Source organism: Erythrolamprus reginae, chromosome 3 (genome assembly GCF_031021105.1).
Source record: "Erythrolamprus reginae isolate rEryReg1 chromosome 3, rEryReg1.hap1, whole genome shotgun sequence".
NCBI lineage: Eukaryota > Metazoa > Chordata > Lepidosauria > Squamata > Dipsadidae > Erythrolamprus > Erythrolamprus reginae.
The window spans coordinates 46,352,350-46,380,061 of record NC_091952.1 but is presented as its reverse complement, the minus strand read 5'-3'; the positions used below and the strand labels follow the sequence as shown (position 1 = coordinate 46,380,061).

General features: G+C 40.4%; 2 protein-coding genes across 9 annotated transcripts in view; one reads left to right on the top strand and one right to left on the bottom strand.

Annotated features, from left to right (window-relative positions):
* The window catches only part of MED8 (mediator complex subunit 8), a 36,177-nt gene extending 34,533 nt beyond the window's left edge, over positions 1-1,644 (bottom strand). The window contains exon 1 of one of the 2 annotated variants that reach the window (XM_070745064.1): positions 1,418-1,644. In XM_070745064.1, the coding sequence (XP_070601165.1) occupies positions 1,418-1,423 (6 nt within the window). In that variant the 5' untranslated portion in view covers positions 1,424-1,644. Of the gene's footprint in view, positions 1-1,225; positions 1,295-1,417 lie in introns of those variants that run through there. The other variant, XM_070745065.1, reaches the window with a different exon arrangement.
* SZT2 (SZT2 subunit of KICSTOR complex) overlaps positions 1,560-27,712 on the top strand; it is a 120,331-nt gene continuing 94,178 nt past the window's right edge. For all 7 annotated transcript variants that reach the window (XM_070745062.1, XM_070745057.1, XM_070745058.1 and 4 more), the window contains exons 1-14: positions 1,560-1,618; positions 5,208-5,333; positions 5,674-5,847; positions 6,917-7,087; positions 8,019-8,150; positions 14,649-14,808; positions 16,188-16,294; positions 17,183-17,393; positions 19,632-19,802; positions 22,948-23,179; positions 23,542-23,671; positions 26,086-26,228; positions 26,894-27,046; positions 27,451-27,565. In XM_070745062.1, coding sequence (XP_070601163.1) covers positions 1,589-1,618; positions 5,208-5,333; positions 5,674-5,847; positions 6,917-7,087; positions 8,019-8,150; positions 14,649-14,808; positions 16,188-16,294; positions 17,183-17,393; positions 19,632-19,802; positions 22,948-23,179; positions 23,542-23,671; positions 26,086-26,228; positions 26,894-27,046; positions 27,451-27,565 — 2,055 coding nt within the window. In that variant the 5' untranslated portion in view covers positions 1,560-1,588. The remainder of the gene's footprint in view (positions 1,619-5,207; positions 5,334-5,673; positions 5,848-6,916; positions 7,088-8,018; positions 8,151-14,648; positions 14,809-16,187; positions 16,295-17,182; positions 17,394-19,631; positions 19,803-22,947; positions 23,180-23,541; positions 23,672-26,085; positions 26,229-26,893; positions 27,047-27,450; positions 27,566-27,712) is intronic.

The following is a 27,712-nucleotide window of genomic DNA, read 5'->3' as shown; positions in this document are numbered from 1 at the left end:
AACCTACAGTAGATCCGTTCACTAAACACTACCATAAGACTAATTACAAGGTCGGCAAAGCTTATAAAATAGATCACCCAAAAGGTCAATGGACAAACTAAATTGAGCAAAAGCACAGCCAACAGCATAACAACAATCAAATAGACAAACATATTACTTCAGCTTTTTGAGCCAACAGCTTTCACCGCTATACTGTCAGATCTCTTTCTTTTTGTTTTGGAAGTTTATTTATTTTTTCTTCACAATTTCCATATATGTGTATGTATGTTTGTGTGTACACACACACACACATATACCTGAGAATATATCAATAACCAAGTTACACATTTTTGTCTAATCAGTCTACTATTTTGCACCTATTTTACTCTGTTATTTTGTTGGTCCATTCTTCGTTTCTTTACATTCCATTCCTTCTATCTCCATCCCCTCTCTCTACCTTCTTGCTCCCCCTTCCTATTTCCCTCTCTACCTCCTTTTCTCCCTTCACCTTTCTCCTTCCTCTTTCTCCCTCTTTACTTTTCCCTGAGTGAGTTAGAGTAAGAATTACTTTCTTCCCTGAGTGAGATAGGGTAGATCTCTTTCAAGGTTGTGTGGTCACCAGTTCTGATCAGTATGCACTATTTGCATGGTGGGACTTCGGTATGTTGTTCCAGCCCCTCAAATGCTTTACAAATTGCCCGCCCCTACAATCTGCTGCTAGCATCTGAACAGCAGGTAACCATGTTTGCTTCTACATAATTTCTGATTGACACTGTTAATTTAGGGTTACGCTGGAAGAAGCTCAGTGGGTCAGAATATAGCATATGATCAGTATTGTGTTGAACAAACGCTGAGCTGCCCAGAGTCCTTAGGGAGTTGGGCAGCGAAAGGCAGGAAGGAAAAAAGGAAGGAAGGAAGGAAGGAAGGAAGAAGAGAGAAAAAGAAAGAAAGATGGAAGGAAGACAGACAGACAGAAAGAAAACTGGAAAGAAGGAAGGAAGATAAAAGAAAGATGGAAGAAGGAAGGAAGAGACAGAGAGAGAGACAAAGAGAGAAAGAAAGAAAGAAAGAAAGATGGAAGGAAGATAGAAAGAAGATGGAAGAAGGAAGGAAAGAAGAAAGGGAGAGAGAGACAGAGAGAGAGAGACAAAGTGAGCGGAAGAAAGAAAGAAAGAAAGAAAAAAAGAAAGAAAGAAAGGAATGCAGGTAACCGGACTAATAATAAAATAAAACATCCACGGATTACCGCGCTCCCGGAGCCTACATCGCTTTCGGATCGGATCTTTTATTTTATTTTATTTTTAAAGCAACGCGAAACTCTACTCAATCCTACCAGCAACCTCTAGGAGAGCTGAGTCTTTAAATAAGCCCGGCGTCCCGCTCCACCCACCCCACCCCACCCCACCCCAAAAAACCCCTCCCGGTGCGGCCACTTCACCTGCATGGCAAAGAAATCCGAGGTCAGCGATTAAAAAGCAAACACTGGCGGGTTCACGCCATTTCCTTTATTTTTTCCTCTTCCGGGTCAGAGCATCACGCGGTGAGGGCAGCAGGAGGGGGAGGAGGGAGGAGGAGGGGGAGGGAGGGGCGCTCGGAGGGCCAGCGAGCGATGGCGGCTCCAGAGCAACCGGAGGCTGAGGTACGTAAGCCAAGGTTCGCACGTGCTGAGCCCATGAGAGCTTGTTGTGGAAAGGGTAGTGGTTGCTGCGCCCGCCCGCGGGGCGTGCCTTCATTTCCGAGCCTAATTGGTAGAGACGCGGAATGATTACAAGGGTCGCCGGGGGTTTTGTGTGTGTTTTATTTTGACGGAGGGGAATGACACCGCTGAGCGTAGCCGCTCGGGAGGTTGCAACGGGGTGCATTTCTCAGTGTCCGGTGCCAACGCCAGACCTGGTGAGGCTGTTGCACACCTGTTGCACGGAGAAGGTCCTGAGGACGTGGTCCGTTAAAAAAAAACAAAAAACACCCACTTTCCAGCTTTCCCAAGCTTTTTGTAGACACGAGTTGTGATGCTGTTTTCTATAGTTCCGCAACTGGTTTTTTTTAATACTGACAGCCTGTAAAGAAAGTGTTAAGTGTTAATATTTGCCATAAAGAAGAGGGAGTCAAACTATTATCTAAAGCACCTGAAGGTAGAAGCAAAGGGTGGAAACTAAACAAGGAGAGAAGCAACTTAGAACTAAGGAGAAATTTCCTGACAGAACAATTAACCAGTGGAACAGCTTGCCACCAGAGGTTGTGAATGCTCCAACACTGGAAGTTTTTAAGAAGAGATTGGACAACCATTTGTAGTAGTGTAAGGTTTCCTGCCCATGCAGGAGTTGGACTAGGATAGAATAGAATAGAATATAATTTTTTATTGGCCAAGTGTGAATGGACACACAAGGAATTTGTCTTTGGTGCATATGTTCTCAATGTACATAAAAGAAAAGAATCATGAGATACAACAGTTAATGATTGTCATAGGGGTCAAATAAGCAATGAAGAAACAATATTAATAAAAATCTTAATACAAGCAACATGTTACAGTCATATAGTCATAAGTCAGAGGAGATAGGTGATAGGAATGATGAGAAAAAACTAATAGTAATAGTAGTGCAGACTTAGTAAATAGTTTGACAGTGTTGAGGGAATGTAGAAAACCTCCAAGTCCCTTTCAACTCTGTGGTTGTTATCATTACTAAGTTAGGCAATCTTTTCAGCCTAATTTGGGCAGGAAGGATCCGTAAACTAACTGGAGATATCCCAAAGGTGCTTTTTCAAGAGGCAACTGGAGCACCTTTGGGACAACCATGACCTGGATGACTTAGAATCTCCAAAGACCATATCTGCAGATGTTATTCTATCAAAGTCAGAAACTGTCCCTTTTAACTACCCATTTCCCCAGGGTCTTGCTCTCCTTGTATACCACACACTTGGCTCCAGCTCTGATTAGCTAAATAGTTGTATGTAACTTTACTTGGAAAGCCCCCTAATAGAATATAATTTACTTTCAAGTGAATTTGTCTATGTCTTAATTTACTCCTGCTAAGAAGGGGAAAAATGGACCTTGAATAAAATTGTCTTATTTTAAACCAGTATGTCTTAAGAAAAGGTTAGCATGCTCAAAAAAATAAAGGGAACACTTAAACAACACAATATAACTCCAAGTAAATCAAACTTCTGTGAAATCAAACTGTCCACTTAGCAAGGAACACTGATTGACAATAAATTTCACGTGCTGTTGTGCACATTCAACTTTGTACAGAACAAAGTATTCAATGAGAATATTCCATTCATTCAGATCTAGTATGTGTTATTTGAGTGTTCCCTTTATTTTTTTGAGCAATATATTTGCTTGATGCTCTTGGCTGTCATTAGATCATCTTCTGTCACTTCTAATGTGCAAATGCTAGTTTCATGGAACATGCTTGCTGGAAACCTGTTTGCAGCAAAAGATTTAACCCTGCTGTTGTGTTTGCATTTACTATATGTACTGCTTGTAACGAAATGTGTAGCAAAAAGTAAACAAAATGAAAAAAAAAACCACACTCATAGTAAGAACCCCTCAAATGAGGAAAAGTCAATTAATCATAAGTTTCAGATCTGCATGACAAATAATCTAAAGGGTCTCAAATTTCATTTTGGGTCATATAGACCGGAGCAAAGGAACATGGTTAACATAGTTAATTTTATTAGAATTTTAGAAATTATTTACTTACCACAATTAGCTGATGAAATACACAAAGAACCAGCCTGTTACAGAGGGTTGGTGTTGGACAAAGATTATAGAAATTTGGGTTCTCATCCAAGCTTACCTGTGGAAATGTTTTTGTTTTCAGTCAAATCTGTTTAAGCCTCTAATCTCTGTGAAATTTTCCAAAGCCAACAATCTTCTTATATATTAAAAAAAATACAAATCTAATTTATAGCTAAACTGTTTTTAAAGGGTATTCACTCATTAATTTCAGTAAAACTTTCCAGTCCAGAAGTTCTTGATGTTTAAAAGAAAGTCAAAGAATAAAAGTCCAAAGAGATGAACTCTTAAAGAGTCCATATAGGCATACGTAATGCTATAAGCCAATGGAATTTTGTGATTCTGAGCTGATTAACAAACTGATTGCAAAGACACAATTCTTGCCTCCTTCTCCAAAAATGCAGCTGTCTGGGTAATTTATCTTTAGACTCAGTCACTCAATTCCTGCAGTTGGATGCTCTTTTTTTTGGCTACTATGTGTTCCATTCTCTTCACTTCACCATATATAAATAAAAATGTATTGTTGTAAGCCGCCCTGAGTCCTAAGGGATTGGGTGGCATAGATGTCAAACAGATAGATAGATAGATGGATGGATGGATGGATAGATGGTAGGTTAAAAAAGAAATGATACATGTTTATAAATACTCAGATTTTTCATGCATTTCATGGAACATGCTTGCTGGAAACCTGTCTGGAAACTGTCTTTGTCAGATTTTCTAAGATTTAATGGTAGATATCATTTGCAATCTCATTTTATTTTTAACTTGATGAATTTTTCATAGTGCTTAATCCAGCAATTTACCTGTGGCTTTTTGTTTGATCTCTCAGAATTACTCTATAAAGTGGGAGAAAAAAATCCAGTTAAATACATTGTTTTATACATTCAGTAGTCCCACCACTTCCTTTTCAGCTTTAGAGCATGAAATTAAGTATGAATCAGTAGTGGGTTCCTACCGGTATGGCTAATTGCTGCAGCTTTGTGGCTATGGCACGTGAGCGCGCGTTTGAGTGAAATTTTGCTTCCTGTACCTGTGCAGGTAGCAAAATCTCACACCAGGACACTTATATACGCATGTTTCAGTGAGGTTTTTTGCTTCCGTACATGCAAAATAACTCGCCGAAACACGCACGCATGTGCATCCCCGTATGAGATTTTTGTTACCTGCACAGGTTTAGGAAACAAAATTTCGCTCGAATCAGCGCTCGCGCGCCAGAGCTACAAAGCTATGGCAATTAGCCGTACCGGCAGGAACCCACTACTGGTGTGAATCACGCAATAACTTCTGTTTTGTCATATAATACAGGTAATTTAAATACCAAATAGCTTTTTTAATGGTTGAAAAAACACATGGGCGTATTTCTTTTCCAAAGGCCCAGATTGTTGGGAGCAATATGCAGACTCTGTAAAATGCTTAGAGAGGGCTGCAAAGCACTGTGAAGTGGCATATAAGTCTAAGTGCTATTGCTAATGATTTTTAAAAAAATTTGCAGATAGAAGAGGCTGGACAGGTGTTCCTCTTGATGAAGAAGGACTATCGAATTTCACGTAATGTGCGACTAGCCTGGTTTCTTGGTCGTTTGCATCAGGTTATCTGCTCAATGTCTGAAGCTGAATTGGTGAGTAAATTTTATTGCAAAGCTTCTAAACATTTTTTGGTAATGTGAGAGAAGCAAGAAGGGGTTAGTTCTTGTGATTTTAGGAAGAGTAATTCACACACGGATTTTTCTTTTTAGAAACATAGAAACATAGAAGACTGACGGCAGAAAAAGACCTCATGGTCCATCTAGTCTGCCCTTATACTATTTTCTGCATTTTATCTTAGGATGGATATATGTTTATCCCAGGCATGTTTAAATTCAGTTACTGTGGATTTATCTACCCCGTCTGCTGGAAGTTTGTTCCAAGGATCTACTACTTTGCTTTGTTTCTATTTGATTGTTGTTTGTTTGGTTGAAGGTAAAGTCAGACAATGAATTAGATATTCTCAGCATCCTGCCAAACAGCTGGCAACCTGATGAGCCTTTGCAAACTAAGCCGTACCTCCTAGTGCCTTCAACACATGTCACTTTCCTTGCACACCGGTACCGTTTTGTGATTGAACTGGATTTGAGTCCATCTACAGGGATTGTAGTAAGTATATTAATCTTTCCGAATTGTTATTTGAGTTTCTCCATCCTTTTTCTTTGGCTGAGAGTGCTTCTTGCTCAGAACTCTCAAAAATACAGTGATACCTCGTCTTACAAACGCCTCATCATACAAACTTTTCGAGATACAAACCCTGGGTTTAAGATTTTTTTGCCTCTTCTTACAAACTATTTTCACCTTACAAACCCGCCGCCGCCGCTGGGATGCCCTGCCTCCGGACTTCCATTGCCAGCGAAGCACCCGTTTTTGCGCTGCTAGGATTCCCTTGAGGCTCCCCTCCATGGGAAACCCCATCATCGGACTTCTGTGTTTTTGTGATGCTGCAGGGGAATCCCAGCAGTGCAAAAACGGGCGCTTCGCTGGCAACGGAAGTCCGGAGGTGGGGTTTTCCAGCAAGGGGAGCCTCAGTGAAATCGCAGCATCGCAAAAACACAGAGGTCCGGAGGTGGGGTTTCAAGGACTTTGGTGTTTTTGCGATGCTGCGATTTCACTGATGCTCCCTTCGCTGGGAAACCCCACCTCCGGACTTCCATTGCCAGCGAAGCACTCGTTTTTGCAATGCTGGGATTTCCCTGCTGGGATTCCCCTGCAGCATCACAAAAACACAGAAGTCTGGAGGTGGGGTTTCCCATGGAGGGAAGCCTCAGGGAAATCACAGCAGTGCAAAAATGGGTGCTTCGGCTGGCAAAAGGGTTGAATTTTGGGCTTGCACGCATTAATCGTTTTTCCATTGATTCCTATGGGAAACATTGTTTTGTCTTACAAATTTTTCACCTTAAGAACCTCATCCCGGAACCAATTAAGTTTGTAAGACAAAGTATCACTGTATATCCCCTATGAAGAGAAACCTGCCTACTATCTTTTAAAAAAAAAAATTTAGCTCAAATCTATGGAGATGTTCAATTCAATCTGCATATCTTCAATGGTGAAAATTGTTATGAGTTTCAAATATTTAAAATGCAAAATTCTTAAGGCATGCTTCCAGGTGAGTGGAGATAATGACCTTTGAGGTAAATGAAAGAAAATTTGCATATCCTCTCTTTTTTTTTTCCAGGATGATTCTCCTGGGGAGATAATTTTTGATGAAGTGTTCTATGCTCTCTCAAGGTGTTTAGGGGGATTGTTAAAACCCTTTAGAATCCCAGGTTCTGATATTCTATTTCAACCTGAGATTTTCATCACTATCCAAGCATATTCTTCTATAATTAGCCTACAGATGCATCAGGTAACTCTTATATTTTCAGTTTTGAGATTTTTATATGAAATGCTTAAACTATTTAGAATTAAAACAACTTGTGGCCAGTGAATACAATCACGGACTGTAATCTGCAGCGTTTTAAAATGGGCTAGGTAGCCTGAATTACTTGTGGCGGGCATTTTGAACTTCGTTTCCCATAATCTGTAACATTGACAGTAGTTAGTATGTTTTATGAAAAACATAGTCTAAAACGTTCAATGTCAGGCTGCCTGTCTGTATTGTAAAGAACATTTGTTGACTAGAACACGTTGTATGTAGATACATCTTCTGGGTAACCTTTTTATATGCAGTTGGTTTGATCAGCAAGAAAGGTAAATATTGACCCAGGTGGACTTTACAGCTTTGGTCTAATATCCAACATAGATGTAATTTATGTTTTTCTAAATGGAAAATTTATTTTTATTTATTTATTTAATTTTTATGCCACCCTTCTCCTTAGACTCAGGGCGGCTTACAACATGTTAGCAATAGCCTTTTAACAGAGCCAGCATATTGCCCCCACAATCCTGGTCCTCATTTTACCCACCTCGGAAGGATGGAAGGCTGAGTCAATCTTGAGCCGGTGATGAGATTTAAACCGCTGACCTACAGATCTACAGTCAGCTTCAGTGGCCTGCAGTACAGCACTCTACCTGCTGTGCCAGCCCGGCTCCACTCTATGCTATGTTGTTGTTTAATCTAACTTAAAATGTGAATTCTTTGTGTTGGAGTACGAAAAATTATTTTTACAAATTAGCAAAAAAAATTAAATCATAAAGAGGTACACGTTGTGCCAAGAGATGTTCTTTGTTAGTAAACTGATATAGTTCCCTTTAAAAAAAATTGGGGTTTTGTTGGTATAACATTTGTAGAATATCACTGCCAAATAAAACCCACAGATTTTTTCCCCATGTCCCAGGTGCTGTTCCAAGGTTGTCTGTCAAATGGAACAAAGACAGAAACTTTTTTGAATCAGGTTTACACACAGTTGTGCGCCTTTGAAAACAAAGTGGCTGAGATGCTCCAACACCAATATGAGGTCAAAACTCAGGTGAGAAGCCATAGTAACTCTTTTCTTCTTGAATGAGTGGGAAATTTCTTCATATTCTTTCCTGTTGTGGTCTTTTTCTGTTTTCCTGAGCAGTCCTTGCTGGGACCTTCCCCTGGGGGTGGGAACGGGAATATTTTTTCCTACACACAGGGATTTTGTTGAAGCTGACTTAATAAGGAACCAATCTGGTTCCGGTGGAGCAGCAGGAGGCAGCTGGGAGACGCTGTTCCCACCGGACTACGGCGAAAGATCCAGGATATAATTAGTTAGCTCGAGACAGCTCTTTTCAGTACTGTCTGATGTGGGAAGATCTGTGGCAGACACTGAAATCGCTGAGGGCTTAATTCGGGGTGTTTTGAGACAAGAGCGATCAAAGAGAAAAAATACGGTGAGATCAGCTGTTGGGCGGAAGATGGCGGCCGTCTTTGGATGCCGCCCCCTCCGCCTCTGTCTCCATCCCTAAAACTGTGGTTGAAAGGAATTAAGGGATTTTTGGACTGTTTTGAGGCTGCCAACTTAAATTGAGATTGTGAGCTTAGGTGACCGGCAGCTGAGCAAGTGGAAGCTAGGCGGAGTGAAAGCGAGGCAAGCATGCACTTTTTTTAAAAAAAACATTACTTTTAGTATTAGATTTGTTCATATTGTCTTTTTGCTGTTGTTAGCCGCCCCGAGTCTACGGAGAGGGACGGCATACAAATCTAATAAATAAATAAATGATAGATAGATAGATAGATAGATAGATAGATGATAGATAGATAGATAGATAGATAGATAGATAGATAGATAGATAGATAGATAGATAGATAGATATGGTTTCACTATATATTCTAATTAATTTGCTTGATTATCCATGGCAAATTGATCAGCTAAAAAAGAAAAGGAAGAAAACCAACACATAAATGCAGGCTCAAATTAGAAATTTATAATTAATAATTTATTATAAATAGTATAATCTATATATATAAAAGCAAAAGCCACTCATGCCATAATCACAAAATATCCAGAACCGTAAAGCTTACACACTTGAAATTTGCCACGTATATTCCTCTTGCCTTCTAGGTGCTCATTAAGAAAGGGCTTTTCGAAATGATCATCAGAAGATTTCTGTTTCCTATATTATTATTAATACCTTCTGAGGCTAAGGTGTCCTACTCACCCTCCCCACCTAAAAATAAATCTGCTCCAAATGCAAAACTCAAGGAGAGGAGAGGAGTTTCGCTTTCAGTTTTACTTTTAAAGCCGCAAACAGCTTTACTACAGAACTATTTTGAGTAAACTTTACCATGTGAGAGATCTGATCAGCTTGACTGACAGAATATACCCCAATATTCATCAGGCTGGAGTGTATTGCCGTTCATGGATAGAGGAAGAGCTATTCTCATTCCAACAAATGACTTGGCCAACAGCATCAACAACTTTCTGCTGCAAAAGCTCCACTGAGCATATGAAGTATGAATCTGTGGACTAAGTAATGGAGATCAGGGATGTTGTACATTACTCTGTGGAGTTCTTGCACACTCTCAACCCACAAGGATTACTACCTTACATCCTCTACCTCAAGGTTGATGCTCCAATCATGCTGTTATGTAATCTAAGCCCTCCAAAACTCTGCAATGGTGAAGACTCTGTACAAACACATAATTGAAGCCACAATTTTCATAGGTGTCAATCAGGGAGAAATGGGTTTAAAACCCTGAATTCCTCTGATCCCATCAGACTACCACTTTGAGTTCAAAAGTCTACAATTTCCCATTAAGGTTTGCTACACCATAACCATCAATAAGGCACAGGGACAGATTTTGAAAGTGGCTGGTGTGCATCTCACGAGTGACTGTTTCTCCCATGGCCGGTTCAATGTGGCATGCTCCAGAGTCAGCTCACCTGACAGGCTGGTCATCCTCCAGCCAGACAGCAAAACCAGGAATGTTGTTTACAGGGAGGTCCTCAGCAATTCATCGGAGGCATGAATTTAAAGTCTATGCTATGCAATTTATTAGCCTGACTCCATAGACAAAACAGCCATGGTTGCTGCTGGGATTAAAGGTCTTAAGCCCATCTATTTCATTGTTGTTATACTTACAATAATGTCTTCATCTGTAACATAAACTTAAGTTTAAGTCTCTAATAAAATAATACAGTCACCTTTTTAACTACTCATTAATTTTCAAGCTTTAAATGTCAATTTATCAAGCCCCATCACATTGTTTTGTAGTAAAGCACAAGTATTCAGCTAGTATACTATATGCAAAATAGTATAATAATAAAATGTGTAATACTTTTATCATTATGCATTATATAAATGGAGACACTATTCTTATTCTTATTTTATTCTATCCTAGAGCCTCTTATACAAATTATAAGCTTAGGGCAGCGTTTCCCAACCGGTGTGCCGCGGCACACTAGTGTGCCGCGAGACACCGTCAGCTGTGCCGCAGCGAGAGGCGGCGGAGGAGAGTGGGCAGATCGGGCGGGCAATGGGGCAGGGCGGAGAAGCCAGGGGCGCGTTTGGCCGGAGGCACCGTGGGGAGGCAGGGGCAGCCGCGGCTCCCTTTACTCCTACTGCCGCACCTCCCTGCCCCTGCCTCCCCACGGTGCCTCCGGCCAAACGCGCCCCTGGCTTCTCCGCCCTGCCCCATTGCCCGCCCGATCCGCCCACTCTCCTCCTCCGCCGCCTCCTGCCTTGGGGCGAGCAATCCGGGAGTCCGGGACTGTGTGGCTTTGCGCCATGAAGAGAAAATGGCCGACTTTTCCCTGCTGCCGTTTTCTCTTCATGGCGCAAAGCCACACAGTCCCGGACTCCCGGATCGCTCGCTTCTCCGGTCAGCAAAGCCATCTGCCCAGGAAAGCGCCGCGCTGGCCGGAGAAGCGAGCGATCCGGGAGTCCGGGACTGTGTGGCTTTCGGCCGGGCTAACGGGAGGCGGCGCGAGGCCGGGCGCTGGGGACGTCTGGGAGGGCGAGGAGGCTGATGGCTGCTGCGCACTCCACTCTCTCTCCGGCTCTCTCTCGCTCTTTCTTTTTCTCTCTGTTGCTGGCGTGGTGAACGAGAGAGAAAGAGAGAGAGAAAAAGGAGGGGAGAGAGAATGAGAGAAAGAAAGCAAGAGAAAGAGAGGGAAAGAAAGCAAGAGAGAGAGAGAAAGAAAGGGGGGAAGGAGGGAGAGAGAAAGACATAGAGGGAGGGAAGGAGGGAGAGAGAAAGAGAGCAAAAAAGAGAGGAAGAAAGAAAGAAAGAGGGATGGAGAGAAAGAAGGGAAGGAAGGAAGAGAGAGAAAGAGGGAGGGAGAAATAGAGTGAAATGGAGGAAGAGATATTTTTTTTGTCCAAACTTTTCTTTAGCCCCCCCGCCCCCCCCCTTCAGTGTTCCCCAGAATTTTGAAAACATGAATAATGTGCCACGGCTCAAAAAAGGTTGGGAAACACTGGCTTAGGGTATATAGATGACATGTGCTGCTTTAGAAGTTTGCAAAAAAAGAATGCTGAGTCACTATGTTTAATAGGCTGTGAATTTCTTGTTTTGGGGAAAACAGGGCAGTACCTTCATTCTTAATGTGGGTAGAAACTTGATGAAAGAAAGCTGGGTTTCCTGGCATATTCACAAGTATTTACTTTTCTTGCTGACTGTTATTCTGTATGTTCCTTTGCAATTTCTAGAGCATTTCCCCATATTTGTTTAGAAAGGTGGAAACCTTTCTCAGCAAAGGATCAGTAACAGTGAACGGGAGACAATTGCTTGATAGAGATGAGCTCAGATAGGAACTAAGAGTAACTAGCAAAAGTTGATGACTCTAGCATTTCCTAACTGAAATCCTATTATAATTGTTCTGTTGGGTTTTTTGCTGACATCTTAGTTCAAAGAGGTTTCAAGAGGCATGGTTTTATTAATATTTATATTTGGCAATACTATTTTTTTCGGTAACTTAAACATTTTTTAATATACAGGCACTTTGGCTGTCTTAACTAAAGGCTGTGATCCAGCTAACATTATGCTCAGGCAAACTTTCCTCTTGGGAATAGTATACTATAAAAGTTTATCTCTATGTTCCTAGTAAATAGAAATACAGTAGATGTTGCTGAAAACTAGCTGTACAATATAAGAACATACCAACCCCAGCTACTAAATCTTTTTTAAAGTGAAAATGTTATTCATTGTACAGCAGACAAGGTTATTGAAGAAAACAAGCAAAGTCTGGGGAAGTTATGAAACAGTTATCAATTCAGAGGCAACAGCTTTAGCCACCTAAAATCTATCAAAGACAAGAAGTTTGGTTTAGTGAAAAAGCAAGCTACTCAAGGTAATACACTGTATTGCAATCACAAAGCAACAGAGTTAGAACAATCAGGAGAAAAAGGAGAATTGAAAACTATTTCAGCTGATGAAAAATCTAGTGAGAAAATGTACTTCTCATTTAGTGCTACTTTGTTTTGTAGCCATTCACAAATAAGAGGGTAATGAAACATTTTCTGACCACTACACACACTTGCAACAAAATTTTGTCTGCCTGACAACACAAGCTGGGGTGAAAGTAATGCTGGAAAAGATATATGAGAGATTTTTATCTAAATGAGATGGCAGCAGCCAGTAATCTTTGCAGGACATCTGTGTGTCACATGTTTGTTTAGCGGTCATTTGACTTCAAATTTAGGGAACAATGTTGCTAAATGAGAGGATGTGTATAATTTTGATTAGTGATATTATGACATATTAAAATAGCAAACTTCTATGCAACAAGACAAATTAGGACAGAAGTATTTTAAGTAAATTTTAAACCATCCAGCCCCAACTAATCTAAATGCTAGCATCATTCGCAACTTCATAAATTCAAAATTCAATATATTCTATAAAGGTTCACGAAGCCTGGAAAAACCCAAAAAACCCTTAAATTGTTAAAAGTATGGAAAGACATTAGATCAGATGAGCTTGGTCTGGAAATATATTTCTTCAAAAGATACTCTGCTCTGGTATCTTGATTTCTATATTTAAAGTTTTATTCAGGAAAATATGGGAAGCTGAAATCTTGTCAAAAATTGTGGTTTCTGATTATACAAGAAAGAAAAGAAACAATAGCCACAGAGTTATTTCTCTACTGTTTGTTACAAAATTATTGAAAAATATTTCTCAATTGTCATTTGATAGTGATAAAAAAACTAGAAAAATCAAGTTGGGTTTAGATCTGCACGTGTAGTTGCAATGTTCAAGTAACTATTAGAATTGCAGTTTAAATTTTGTCAAGAATTTTATGTAGTATTTATTCAAAGTAATTGTTGATAGCATGCACCATGACAGCATGTTGGGTCAAACTTGAGCATATGGAATTACTCCTAAAATATGCTGAAGGTTTTTTTAAAAAAAAAAATCATGCTGCAAACTGTTAGGTTGAATGATAATGGAATCCACAGTCAATATTTCATTAAAACTTAACTCCATTAGGATGGTATCTCATCCTGCTACTTTTATTCATTGTACACATGGATTATATTTTGGGAAAACATATTGCTCGGGAAAGCTGGTGGCATTCTTATGTATTACTCCAGTTCAATAATTACACATTAAACTCTATTGATAATATGGTCATTCTAGCCAACACTTGAGAACTACAAGAAAGTATTAGTCATGGTCTATATATAAGAAGGCAAACTGTTGACAGGAAGGGGTCACCATTGAGAAGGTCTCGTTCTGCTGTTCAGATCAGGTTCTGCTGATGGAACTCTATAGAGGACAAGATCCTTGGCAGGACCTGTCCCCTAGTTGTTACTGGAAAGCCAGAACTTGAGTTTTAAAGGCTTAACTATATTATCTAGCATCTCAAATTATCCTTGGAAGTTGACAGGTGGTGACGTGTTGTGTAAGTAAAACTAGATTTGCCTATCATTATTTAGTGGCCAAAAATGTGATGTGTGGAGGGCACAAACAGGGCGTGCAGAAGGCAACAATTCGAGATGGCGATTGGCAGCAATATGCTGTAGCGATCCCTGCAGCCTGGAACGGATCTAAAACAGGGCATCTGAAGGCCAAAAATGCAACGCAGAGACCAAAAACGTGATGTGCAGAGGCGGCAATGACATTTGGTGATTCCCGCAGCCTGGAACAGCTGATTGGTGGTATTCTGGGAGGCTGATCAAACTGCCAATCAATTGTTCATGCTAAACCAGGCTGTGATAACATGCTAAAGCCGACCAGGCTGTTTGCTGGAAGGATGTTAGATATATGAATACCAACAGATGCGGGTAGGCAGAGGCAGATTTTTTTTTCTTGTTTTCTTCCCCAAAAACTGATGTACATCTGATATTCCGGAGTGTCTTAAGTTCTTCAGATGATCTTCAAGGGCATCCTCAGGTAGAGCCCCACCTAGAGAGAATTCCAATTGTATTTACAGTATATGGACCAGTTGATCAATGAAAACTGACTTTTCTGAAGAATTAATTTAAAAAGCTTGAGATACCTGTAATGAAAAACATATACTTCTGAAGTATAGTTAATAGAGTTTCTTCTGTTCTTACAGGCGGACTTGTCACCCCTTAACCAGGAGCATGTTTGTGACACTCAGGAAATTCCAGGGAAAAAGTTGGGGGTTTCAATGGTTACAGCTGATGTTGGACTTGTCAGTATGATTCGACAGGGAATTTTGGCATTGCAGCTGCTTCCTTCCAATTCCACTGCTGGTGAGTAGGATCTTTTTAAAAACTGTTTCAGAGTCCATCTCTTATATTTAATTAGCTAAAGGGAGACAATGATGGGAAATTAAGTTAGTCTTGTGTACTCTTGTCTGGAGTCAGTTCTGTTAGATTTATATCCTATCTTTCCTCCAAGAGCAGCTTACTCTTATATAGCTTGCTCTTCTGTTTTTCCTCTATAGTAATAATTATGGCATTTGCAACATTGCAAGATTTAGCTTTCCTTCTCTAAGCCTAGAAGTAAATAAACTCCAATATAGGGAGTTGTTGAGCTCTTCATTTAGGAATTGCTTATTGAAATTTTTCTGTGGTTTCCAACCACCTGCAACAAGCCTTTTGCTCTAAGCACAGTACAGATTATAACTGCAATGATCTAATTGTGAATGTATAACAGATTAACAAAATTGGAAGAGACCTTGGAGGTCTTCTAGTCCAATCCCTTGCTTAAACAGGAAATACTATGCATTCTGGACAAATGGCTGTCCAGTTTTTTCTTGAAAACCTCCAGCAATGGAACATTCACAACTACTAGAGGCAAGCCATTTCACTGATTATTTTCACTATCAGGACATTTTTCTTTCTAGTTGTTGTAGATGTTCTATGTAAAAGTAATAAAACTAAGGTGACCTCACCTAAAAAAAGATATTGACAAAACTGAACGGGTCCAAAGGCGGGCTACAAGAATGGTGGAAGATCTTAAGCATAAAACGTATCATGATCAAAACATTTAAATATGTTAAAGCGTTAAATAAGGTTCAGGAGGGAAGTGTTTTTAATAGGAAAGTGAACACAAGAACAAGAGGACACAATCTAAAGTTAGTTGGGGGAAAGATCAAAAACAACGTGAGAAAATATTATTTCACTGAAAGAGTAGTAGATCCTTGGAACAAAATTCCAGCAGACGTGATTGGTAAATCCACAGTAACTCAATTTAAACATGCCTGGGATAAACATATAGCCATTGTAAGATAAAATACAGGAAATAGTATAAGGGCAGACTAGATAAGATGGACCTTGTGGTCTTTTTCTGCCGTCAGTCTTCTATGTTTCTAAGGTTTTATAAAATGCATGCTGGAAATCAGTAGAGTCTGGGAAAAAAACTACTGCAAATAATTATTTCAGTGCCATCAGCCCTATTAAATAGCAAAGTTGGTTTTTTTAAAAAAAAAATTAGATTTCTCTTGTCATCAGTTTTGTTTAATACGTATCTTATTATATATACAGGAAAAGGGCCATTGCTGTTTTCTAGTTAGTTATTTTTCCTCAGCATTGCCACTTGCAAATCTCTCTCAGAAATTAATTCTTGCCTTCCATGATGGAATGTTCACTCGTGTCAATTAGTGCTGATAATTGTTGTTTATTTGAAGGGATCATTGTGATCACAGATGGTGTCACCAGTGTGCCAGATGTAGCAGTCTGTGAGACTCTGCTCAATCAACTACGCAGTGGGACTGTGGCCTGCTCTTTTATTCAGGTGCTGTTGAAAGTACATGGGCTACATAGTGTGTTCATGTGTGTGTGTTTATTTGCACGTGTATATGATATGTATTCATGTTTATACATTATTTGGTTGAAGCTTCAGTTTTTATCAATTACAGATGAGGTGTGCATTTAGATTTATGCAAATATAGAAACCCATTGGAACATTTGCACACTTCAGTGGCAGGGCAATTTCATGCAGCAATTCAGAGTAGAGGAAAAATACCGATGGTAAGATGTGCTTCTCTCTTTCATGTTTTTCTGGTTTAGAGACCAGGCACAAATGTTCTTTTTCAAGAGGCAACTGGACTTTTCTGACTCTTTTGCTTCTCATCCAAGAAGCTTCTTCAGCTCTGACTTCTTGGTTGAGAAGTGAAATGTCTTCAAAGAAAAACCAGAAAGTCCAATTGCGTCTTGAAAAAGCACATTTGGGACAACCCTGACCTCCGTGACCTGCCTGAATCTCCATAGACATTTAAAAACCAGAGTAAAAGTATGCTATGTCTAGAAATACATTGCTCAAAAAAATAAAGGGAACACTTAAACAACACAAGGTAACTCCAAGTAAGTCAAACTTCTGTGAAATCAAACTGTCCACTTAGGAAGCAACACTGATTGACAATCAATTTCACATGCTGTTGTGCACATTCAATTTTGTACAGAACAAAGTATTCAATGAGAATATTTCATTCATTCAGATTTGGGGGGTGTTCTTTGAGTGTTCTCTTTATTTTTTTGAGCAGTATATTTTTTTGTCACTACAACTACAGCATTGAAGACACCCCGAATATATACAGTACATTGAAATAGGTCAACATAAGAGAGAGAATCTGTTCTTGATCATGTTATTGATGCTTCTGTGCATACTTTTTCTCTTTTGTAGGTGGGAGGAGTCTATTCTTATGACTGCAGTTTTGGTCATGTTCCTAATGTTGAGCTCATGAAGTTCATTGCAATGGCAACATTTGGCACATACCTTTCCACATGTCCTGAAGTTGAGCCTTCTAGTTTAGACATGAACGTCTACCATAAAGCTTTTCTCCCATATTCCTTTCTGCGCAGTGGAGAATCCTTGAATCCTGAATATTACTGTGGTAAGCTTACTTTCCGTGGAATTCGATGTAGTTTCTCAGTCTTACCTACCCTATCTTTACCTGTGCTAAGAAGACAAGAATCTTGGGTCAGATTGAAATGTGGGGCTACACAACAGTCCAGTTCACTTCCCCCTGTGCCGCATGGACACACCTTGTGGATGCGCGCATGTGCAGTGGCAAAAAAATCCCCCAAAATTTCCCCCCAAGGAAAACAAAAACAAGATGGTGACACATGTGCAGTGCCGGAAACTCGGCTTCTGCTTATGTGCAGAAGGGAAAAAAAACCCCGAGAACCCCCCCCCCCAAAAATCCATTTAAAAAAAAAAAAAAAGATGACTGCACTCACAGACCAGTAGTGATTGAATTGGTTCCATGACATCATCGTGATGTGACCACCGGTTTGCTACTGGTTTGGGTGAACCGGTCCGAACTCACCTCTGAGTATTAGTGAGAATACAGTGGAACCCCGACATAAGAGCTGCTCTACTTAAGAGCAACTCGAGATAAGAGCTGGGAGGGGAGAGATATTTTTGTTCTACTTACAAGCCCAAATTCAAGATACAAGCGCCAAGGAGCTGTCTCCTGAAGCCAAACGCTAACTTCCGCGTTCGGCTTCAGGAGACAGCTGCGAAGCGGCGCGCGTGTTTTAAAAGGTTGCAGCCGGCCTGGGGGGCTCGGGGGGGGGGGTGCTTGCAGCTTTCTTTCTTGCTCTTTTTCTTTCTCTCTTTTACCTTCCCTTCCTCTATTTCTTCTTTTCTTTCTCCTTCCCACCTTCTTCCCTCCCTCCCTCCTTTCACTCATTCCTCTCTTACTCTCCCCTTTCATAAGTTTCCTTGCTTCCTTCCTCTGTTCCTGTCCCTTCCCCCTTTCTTTCTTTCTTGCTTTCTTGCTTTCTTTCTTGCTCTTTTTCTTTCTCTCTTTTACCTTCCCTTCCTCTATTTCTTCTTTTCTTTCTCCTTCCCACCTTCTTCCCTCCCTCCCTCCCTTCACTCATTCCTCTTACTCTCCCCTTTCATAAGTTTCCTTGCTTCCTTCCTCTGTTCCTGTCCCTTCCCTCTTTCCTTCCTTCCTTCCCACCCTCCGTCCATTCATTCACCCATTCCTCTCTTGATCGCTTAAAGCCGATCCCTGGTGCAAAAAGGGTTGGGGACCTCTGTCCTACAGGATTGGGTGGCAGAGAAGTTGAACATATGTAAATTTAAAAGTTTAAGAAAGTTTACAAGTTAAGTGAAAGAAACTTCATTATTCATTTATATGTACATGTACATTTCTTCATTAAAAACATGTCTTTCTGCATAATTTAGACTAACTTTGTGAGTTTTTTGAGGGCTGGAACCAATTAAAATTATTTACATTAATTCCTATGGGGAAAAGTCGTTCGAGATAAGAGCTGCTCGACTTAAGAGCCCAGGTCCGGAACGAATTAAACTCGTATCTCGAGGTACCACTGTAATGGGTTTTGCAAGAGATAATGGAACAGATGGGTCTTTATAATTGTATGAGCTTGTCACCACTTTCAAGTTTTGAAAGCTATATAGTGTTCCCTCGATTTTCGCGGGGGATGCGTTCCGAGACCACCCGCGAAAGTCGAATTTCCGCGAAGTAGAGATGCGGAAGTAAATACACTATGTTTGGCTATGAACAGTATCACAAGCCTTCCCTTAACACTTTAAACCCCTAAACTGCAATTTCTCATTCCCTTAGCAACCATTTAGATTATTACTCACCATGTTTATTTATTAAAGTTTATTAAAAAAAAATTTTATTAAAGGCGGACGAAAGTTTGGCGATGACGTATGACGTCATCGGGCGGGAAAAACCGTGGTATAGGGGAAAAAACAGCAAAGTATTTTTTAATTAATATTTTTGAAAAACCATGGTATAGCCGTTTCGCGAAGTTCGAACCCACAAAAATCAAGGGACCACTGTATTAACCAAAGCTAAAAAAATGTTAGTTAACTATAAACAGATTGAAGGGATTCGTTTTACTCTTTATATGTTTTGTGGGTTATAGTAATATGCAAGTAATATATGCAAGCAATCATGATGTGCGGGATAAGGAAAAACAATGCTATATTTAGTGTTTACACAGCTACATTGTGCAAAAGGACATAATAAAAAGCTTGAATTCTTGCATTGAGATTCCTGAAGTGACTCATGCCTCATAGGAGGAAGAAATCGTTTGTGGAATAGATCCATTTGGAAATAACACTTGCATGATGTTTGCTATCATTGCAGTCTCCCAGCACAGATTATTCAATGAACATCTTGTTTCTGCAAGCAGCAACCCAGCCCTTGCCTTAAGGCGAAAGAAGCATACAGAAAAGGAGGTCCATGCTGATCTTATTAGTATAGTCTCTGTGCGGCTACGAGAAGGCTATAGCATCCGTGAGGTCAATATTACAAAAGGTGATTATTCACTGTTTTCTTAGTCTGTTTTGGGCACTGTATATTGCCAGTTGTGATCAGGGTCATGCCCTATTTTCTTTCTGGGACCTGCACATTTTGCAAAATGACTTCTGAGACCCATAAGGGATGACTGGCAAAGAATTGGAAGTCATTGAAGGAGGTAAGGTGGAAAATAACTCTTCTTTTTGGGATTGATAATTTTTTTAATGCAAATTAGGGGATGTTGCCGAGGCTTCAAGTATCCAACACCCCCATAAAATAAAGTCTAGAAAGAACCATGTGATCTGAAATCAATGATGCTGAGTTTCACAGTATTAAGCATTCTGACGGTTGTAGAAATATTGCTGGGAGATGATCCTACTTCTAATCTTGAATATAATTTGTTTGTGGAGTAGCTTTTAAAATTATATCTGTAAAATTTATGGTCAAATTCCATCCCATCTGGGAACTCCCAGTTAATTTATTTTAACAAGCTAAAAACTCAAAACTTACTGTGAATACAAGCAGTGCTTTGAGTTCCATAAAAGAATAGTGGGATAGAAATGCGCCAAAACAATTTTTTTGCTTAATGGGGACTGACTGACAAATGCATATTTTGTTTCTGAATGCTTGTAAGTGCCTGATTCATGCTTAAAATATATGCATAGAGCAGGCAAAATTCCAACCTCTTGTTCAACAAATGGCATTTAATAGGATTATGCATAAGGGCAGTATTCATCCATTAATATGTTGGTCTGTTTGTTGGTAGCTGTTACAATAATGTTACAATAGTGATTTGTAATTGTTAAAAGCCCCATTGTTGATCTGCATTTCTTTAAACATTTACACATTTATAAATTTGTAACATAAAAAATGAGAAATCTTGTTTTATCTATTTTTCATTAAAACAAAATATTTCACAGTGATTCAAGATCGCAAGCAAAATAGATCATCAACTACACTGAGATTGAAATTATTACTTTAATTGTTTTTTTTAATGACTTTGCCATTTCTATGCTTCCCATGCTAGAAAATATTAATGGGATGCTTTCAGGAAAGCATTTTATAAATATTAGCTGGTATTGTAACTCTAATGTCTGAAATCAATTAAAGATAGAAATGGAATGGATGGATGGAATGTATTCCTGCAGAGTCTTCTCGACTCTTCCAACATCAACATTCAGTAGAGCAATAACATTCAGAACAACCTACATCAGTCATGGCAAACCTATGGCACACGTGCCACAGGTGGCACATGGAGCCATATTGGAGGGGACACAAAGCGTTGCCCTATGTCAGCTCCAGCGCATATGCGTGTGCTGGCCAGCTAATTCTCAGCCTTGGGGAAGGCAGTTTCACCCTCTGGAGGCTTCAGGAAAGCTTCTCTGAAGCACCAGAATGCGAAAAACGGCCCAACGGGCAAACCGGAAGTATGGAATAATGGACTTCTGATTTGCCCATTGTGCTGTTTTTTGCATTCTGGGGCTTCAGGAAACTTCCCTGAAGCCTCCCGAGTGCAAAAACCAGCTCAATGGCGTGCACTGGCTGCCAATCAGTTTCTGGTTACAATTCAAAGTGTTGGTTATGACCAAAAAGCCCTACATGGCATCGGACCAGAGTATCTCCGAGACCGCCTTCTGCCACATGAATCCCAGCGGCCGATTAGGTCCTACAGAGTTGGCCTTCTCCGGGTCCCGACCAAACAATGTCGGCTGGCGGAACCCAGGGGAAGAGCCTTCTCTGTGGCGGCCCCGGCCCTCTGGAATCAACTCCCTCCAGAGATTCGAACAGCCCCCACCCTCCTCACCTTTCCTAAAATGCTAAAAACCCAGCTTTGTTGCCAGGCGTGGGGATAATTACCACCTTCTCCTCCCTTTTTTATTATGCTTTCGGCCTTACTGTATGATGGATTAGGTTGAATGTGTTTGATTGTATAGTTAGGGATTTTACCATGTTATTAATGTTTCTTAAATTGATTTAATTTTCTACTATTGGATTTGTAATGTATTGTATCACTGTTATGTTGTGAGCCGCCCCGAGTCTTCGGAGAGGGGCGGCATACAAATCTAATAAACTATAAACTGGAAGTCTGTTTTTCTGAACTTCTGGTTTGCCCGTTTTTTCAGCATCCCAGGCTTCAGTGAGGCATGGGAGTGGGAAGGGGAGTTACGCGCATGTGCAAGGGGCAGCGCAGGGGGCTTGCGCATGCATGGGGGAATGGAAGGGATGTGGGCATGTGCACTAACACGCGCATGCACCCCCCTTTTTGGACATGAACCAAAAAAGGTTTGCCATCACTGACCTAGATAAATCAGTATCTAGGCAGTTCTGTGTTAGCAAAAACTTCAGAAGAGAAGGATTTAGGGGTAGTGATTTCTGACAGTCTCAAAATGGGTGAACAGTGTGGTCGGGCGGTAGGAAAAGCAAGTAGGATGATTGGCTGCATAGCTAGAGGTATAACAAGCAGGAAGAAGGAGATTGTGATCCCCTTATATAGAGCGCTGGTGAGACCACATTTGGAGTACTGTGTTCAGTTCTGGAGACCTCACCTACAAAAAGATATTGACAAAATTGAACGGGTCCAAAGACGAGCTACAAGAATGGTGGAAGGTCTTAAGCATAAAACGTATCAGGAAAGACTTCATGAACTCAATCTGTATAGTCTGGAGGACAGAAGGAAAAGGGGGGACATGATCGAAACATTTAAATATGTTAAAGGGTTAAATAAGGTTCAGGAGATAAGTGTTTTTAATAGGAAAGTGAACACAAGAACAAGGGGACACAATCTGAAGTTAGTTGGGGGAATGATCAAAGGCAACATGAGAAAATATTATTTTACTGAAAGAGTAGTAGATCCTTGGAACAAACTTCCAGCAGACGTGGTTGGTAAATCCACAGTAACTGAATTTAAACATGCCTGGGATGAACATATATCCATTGCAAGATAAAATACAGGAAATAGTATAAGGGCAGACTAGATGGACCATGAGGTCTTTTTCTGCCGTCAGACTTCTATGTTTCTATGTTTCTAAACATCAAATACAGAAATAGGCAACAGAAGGTAGAAATTAAATCTGGCATATAAATCTTCTGATTTTGGCGGGTGGGGAGCACTAGCACTCTCTTCTATGGAAACACATCCCTCATTCCTCTTGCACATTCACAGGTGGTACTCAACTGGAAGTGAAGCTCATCTTGCTATGGAAGCACAATATGAGAATTGAGTATTTGGCGGTGGCCCCCTGGCCCCTAGATCCTTCGAAACGTAGCACGTGGGTGGAAGTGACTATGGAGGGCAGCTATGACATTTTGCACGACATCAGCTGCACTGTACGGAAGCCCATCACCAGCCTCTATCGTACCACTGTGATACGCCGCTTCTGGAACACCCTGCAAAGGTGAAGGCTTGCTTTGTGTGTCCTTTCAGTGGGGCTTTCCCAACCACACCCAAGGGCTACGGGCAGTGTGTAACACTGCCCCTTTAGTTTGTTTAAATGTTTTAGTGCCAATAAAGAATGTTAATGTGAACAATGTTTATAAACTACGGTAGGAACTGTTGTTGATCATGATTAGTTTCCTCATTTCTATTTGAACATTAAAAAGAACTTCATTGTTAGGCAAAAATACCTGTTTTCTTCTAGAGAAACATGTTTAATGAGAGTTTAATGGATGGATGAACACAGATGGATGTTCAATTGAATATAAATTGTGACTTAAAGATCCTTGAGAGGGATTTTTGTTGTTGTTCTTCATTTTCCAGTATCAACCAAACTGACCAGATGCTGGTTCATCTGCAGTCATTTGACAGCGTCCCAGAGCATTTCACCATTCCTGAAAGCACTCGAAATGGGGTGCCACTTTTCTATATTCCTCCAGGATCTACTACACCGGTACATTATTTGTATGTTACTAGCCAATTTGCAGTAAGAACAAGCAAGAAGTAATACCTAAGTTTCTGCCTTTTTAACAACTTTTAAGTTTCTGCCTAAGTTACTGCATTCCTTTTTCTGTTTCAGACGGTTTAAAACTTGCTTTGTATTTATCTCTCTTAATATCTCAAGTTAGGAAAACAAGGTATTTGTTTGTGTGATTTGATGAGAGAAGGATGGATGAGAAAAGGCAATTCCATTTCAAATATGTGCTGTGTATCTCGATTTTGTATCTTCAGCTCTGCTTTCTCACTTCTGGAGGAAAATGTATACAGTATGCTGTTACAGTAATAATTAAATAAGGATACTCAGATTCTTTATTTGGAATCATAACTTGGCAGCAATAGGTTGGAAGCAAGAGATTCAACATCTTGCTGTTACCTTAAATTAATGTAGACAAATGTTACAGTAAGATCAGCTGTGCTAAATTATCATGCCAAACAAATATTCTATATATCACTTATTTACTCTGCTCTTCGTATTGCTCATTGTATTGAGCCTTGGTGGCGCAATGGTTAGAGTGCAGTACTGCAAGCTGCTTCTGCTGACTGCTGGCTGTAGTTTACCAGAGTTCAAATCTCACCAGGCTCAAGGTTGACTCAGTCTTCCATCCTTCCGGTGGGTAAAATGAGGACCCAGATTACTGGGGGTGATATACTTACTCTATAAACTGCTTAGAGAGGGCTGTAAAACACTGTGAAGCGGTATATGTCTAAATGCTATTTCTATTTCTATTAGAGCTATCATTACTGGCTATTGTAGTATGCCATTTATTGAAATGAGATGATACAGCTTCTTTTCTTTTCTTTTTTATGGGTGGACTTCAATTCTCAGAATTTCCCAACCAGCAAAGTTGTATAATCTCAGAAACATACAAATTGCAAATATTATTTTTTTTTATAATGTTCTTGCGGATTTATAATGTTCTTGCGGATTTAAATAGTAAGGATGTTGTAGATATTAGCAAGGCCCCTCAGGCGGAGAATGAGGGGATGTTCAAAGGAGAAGTTGTTGTAAATGAGGAGCATAGTGTCACCAAACCAAGTCCAGTTAGTAGAAATAAAGAGAGGACACATGTTCTTGTGGGTGACTCGATTGTCAGAGGTGTTGATTTGGGACAGAGGAAGGATGTGGTGAAGGTGATGAGGTGTCTTCCAGGAGCCACTGCCCACAGGGACAGGAGGCGGATTACAAACATTGTCAAGGCTGTGAGTAAAGGTAATAAAGTTGATGTGGTGGTGCATCTTGGCACAAACGATTTGTCCCAGAGAAATGTTAATGTAGTAAAAAGAGATTTTCAATGTCTAAGTGTGGAGCTGGGTAAAATAACTGATTCAGTGACTTTCTCAGAGGTGTTACCGGTTTGTGGCCAGGAGGGTAAAACAAGTTGTATCAGAGAGTTTAATGTGTGGTTAAGGCAGTGGTGTAAAGCTGAAGGTTTTGGTTATGTAAGTCATGATGTCAGTAGGTGGTCTAATAGGGAGTTGTTTGAGAGGGATGGTTTGCATCCATCATACAGAGGTACCCAGGTGCTCGGTGAGGAATTCAGAACTTTTTTGGACAGGCATTTAAACTAGGTAAAGGGGACAGAGATGTACCAGATGTGGAGGATTTCTGTCCCCGACCAGTGAGGATAAATCAGTTTCTGGAAGCTTATGAAAAGGGAGCTGTAAATAAAATAGATGTAGTTGTTGATGATAAGGGGCAAACTAATAATGAAACTAGATGGACTAGATGGACCATGAGGTCTTTTTCTGCCGTCAGTCTTCTATGTTTCTATGTTTCTATTAAGATTCTAATACCAATAAAATTGAGTATAGGCTATAGCAGTGTTTCTCAACCTTGGCCACTTTAAGATAGGTGGACTTCAGCTCCCAGAATTCCCAAGCCAGCAGAGCTAAATACAGCTATTCCTCAACCTATAATCACCATGGAGCCCAAAAATTCTGTTGTTAAGTGAGACATTTGTTAAATGAGTTTTGCCCCATTTTACCACCTTTCTTGTCATGGTTAAGTGAATGCAGTTGTTAAGTTATATGGTTGTTAAGTGAAACTTGACTTGCACTTGCCAGGAGGTTACAAAAGATGATCACATGACCCTGGGACACTGCAGCCATCGTAATTATGAACCAATTGACAAGTATCCAAATGTTGATCACATGATCATGGGGTTGCTAATGAAGATTGTTAAGTGTGAAAAATGGTCAGGAAATCACTTCTTTTCAGTTCTGTCGTAACTTTGAACGGCCACTAAATGAACTGTTGTAAGTCGGGGACTACCTGTAACTGCCCCATGTGTTATTTTCTAAAATGTTTAAGCAGCCAGCTGCACAGATGCAACCAGATTCATGAAATACGATTTCTGCCATTTTCAGGTCCTGTCCTTGCAGCACAGTAGCTCAGACTCCAGTCACTCACAGTTTGCAGCCTACTGGAAACCCATCCTGTCGATGGATGCCAATCTCTGGCAGAGGTGGTTGCACATGCACCGCATTGTTATCCTCTTGGAACATGACATGTACGTGCAGGAAAACATACAAGACTTGTATCATTTCATGGTATTTAACATGTTCCAGAGCTTGCCAGCCATCGTGTTGTTACTGAAGGTTGAGAGACAACAGAGGTTGATCAATAATATCTCCGGGACCGCCTTCTGCCCCACAAATCCCAGTGACCAGTTAGGTCCCATAGAGTTGGCCTTCTCCGGGTCCCGTCAATTAAACAATGCCGTCTGGTGGGACCCAGGGGAAGAGCCTTCTCTGTGACAGCCCCGACCCTCTGGAACCAACTCCCCCCAGAGATTAGAGTTGCCCCCACCCTCCTCGCCTTTCGTAAGCTCCTTAAAACCCACCTCTGTCGTCAGGCATGGGGGAATTTAGATATTCCCTTCCCCCTAGGCTTATAAAATTTATGCTTGGTATGTCTGTATGTATGATTGGTTTCTCAAATTAGGGTTTCTTAATTTAACTTAAACTTAAATATTAGATTTGTTTATATTGTCTTATTATTGTTGTTAGCCGCCCCGAGTCTACGGAGAGGGGCGGTATACAAATCTAATGAATAAATAAATAAAATAAATAAATAAGGTCTTGCATGTGAACGTTACCTGGGGTAGGGAGAATGTGGGATAATGATGGTACCTGAATAGCAGGCACTAAATAACTCTTTGATCTTTTTTGACAGGCCGGTCCCAAAGCATTTGCACACCCCAGGCAACAATGGTCGTTACAGCACCATCCAGTGTCGCATTTCCCATTCAGCTCTGACTTCTTTGCTGCGTGACTGGAGTAGCTTTGTGCTGGTAGAAGGCTACTCTTATGTCAAGCTCATGCACAGGTGAGGGGATTCGGTGGCAGAGGGGAGAACGGGGATAGAAGATTTTTGCATAAGATTGAGCCAGCCATGTTAAGCAAATAACTCTTAAAGCATTTCGCCCCTGCCTACTTGCAACCATGAGTAAACCCAAAATTTCTGTAGCTAAACAAGACATTTGTTAAGTGAGTTTTGCCCTATTTTTACCACCTTTCTTGCCACCATTGCATTTATTCCCAAAGGAAAAGTCCCCGGTTTGAGTTATACTTTAATCCTTAAATTCTGCTGAATTAGTGCATGTATTTGTGTCCAAAAACTTTTTTGCCTTTTTTACACGTGTCCAACAAATATGATAAAAATGTCCCTTCACTTATTATTGTTACCACAATACATTTTTTTCAGTTTTCTATTTCTTTCTTGTTCTGTAGCTCTGAAGATCTGCCTCCTTTTTCATTTTATGTGGTGAGGATTATTTCCAAAGCTCCCTGCATGGTTCTTCGGCTGGGTTTCCCCATTGGGACACTTGCAAAACTCAGGAATAAAGTGAGTTGCTTAATAGGTTGGTTGAGTCACAGTGAACATTATTTAGAATTGCAAAAAAAACCAAACCCCCACATAGCTAAAATGTGCTTGCTGAATGTTAGCCTTGGAATAAAGTTTTAGGATTGGCAAGAAACATAGAAACATAGA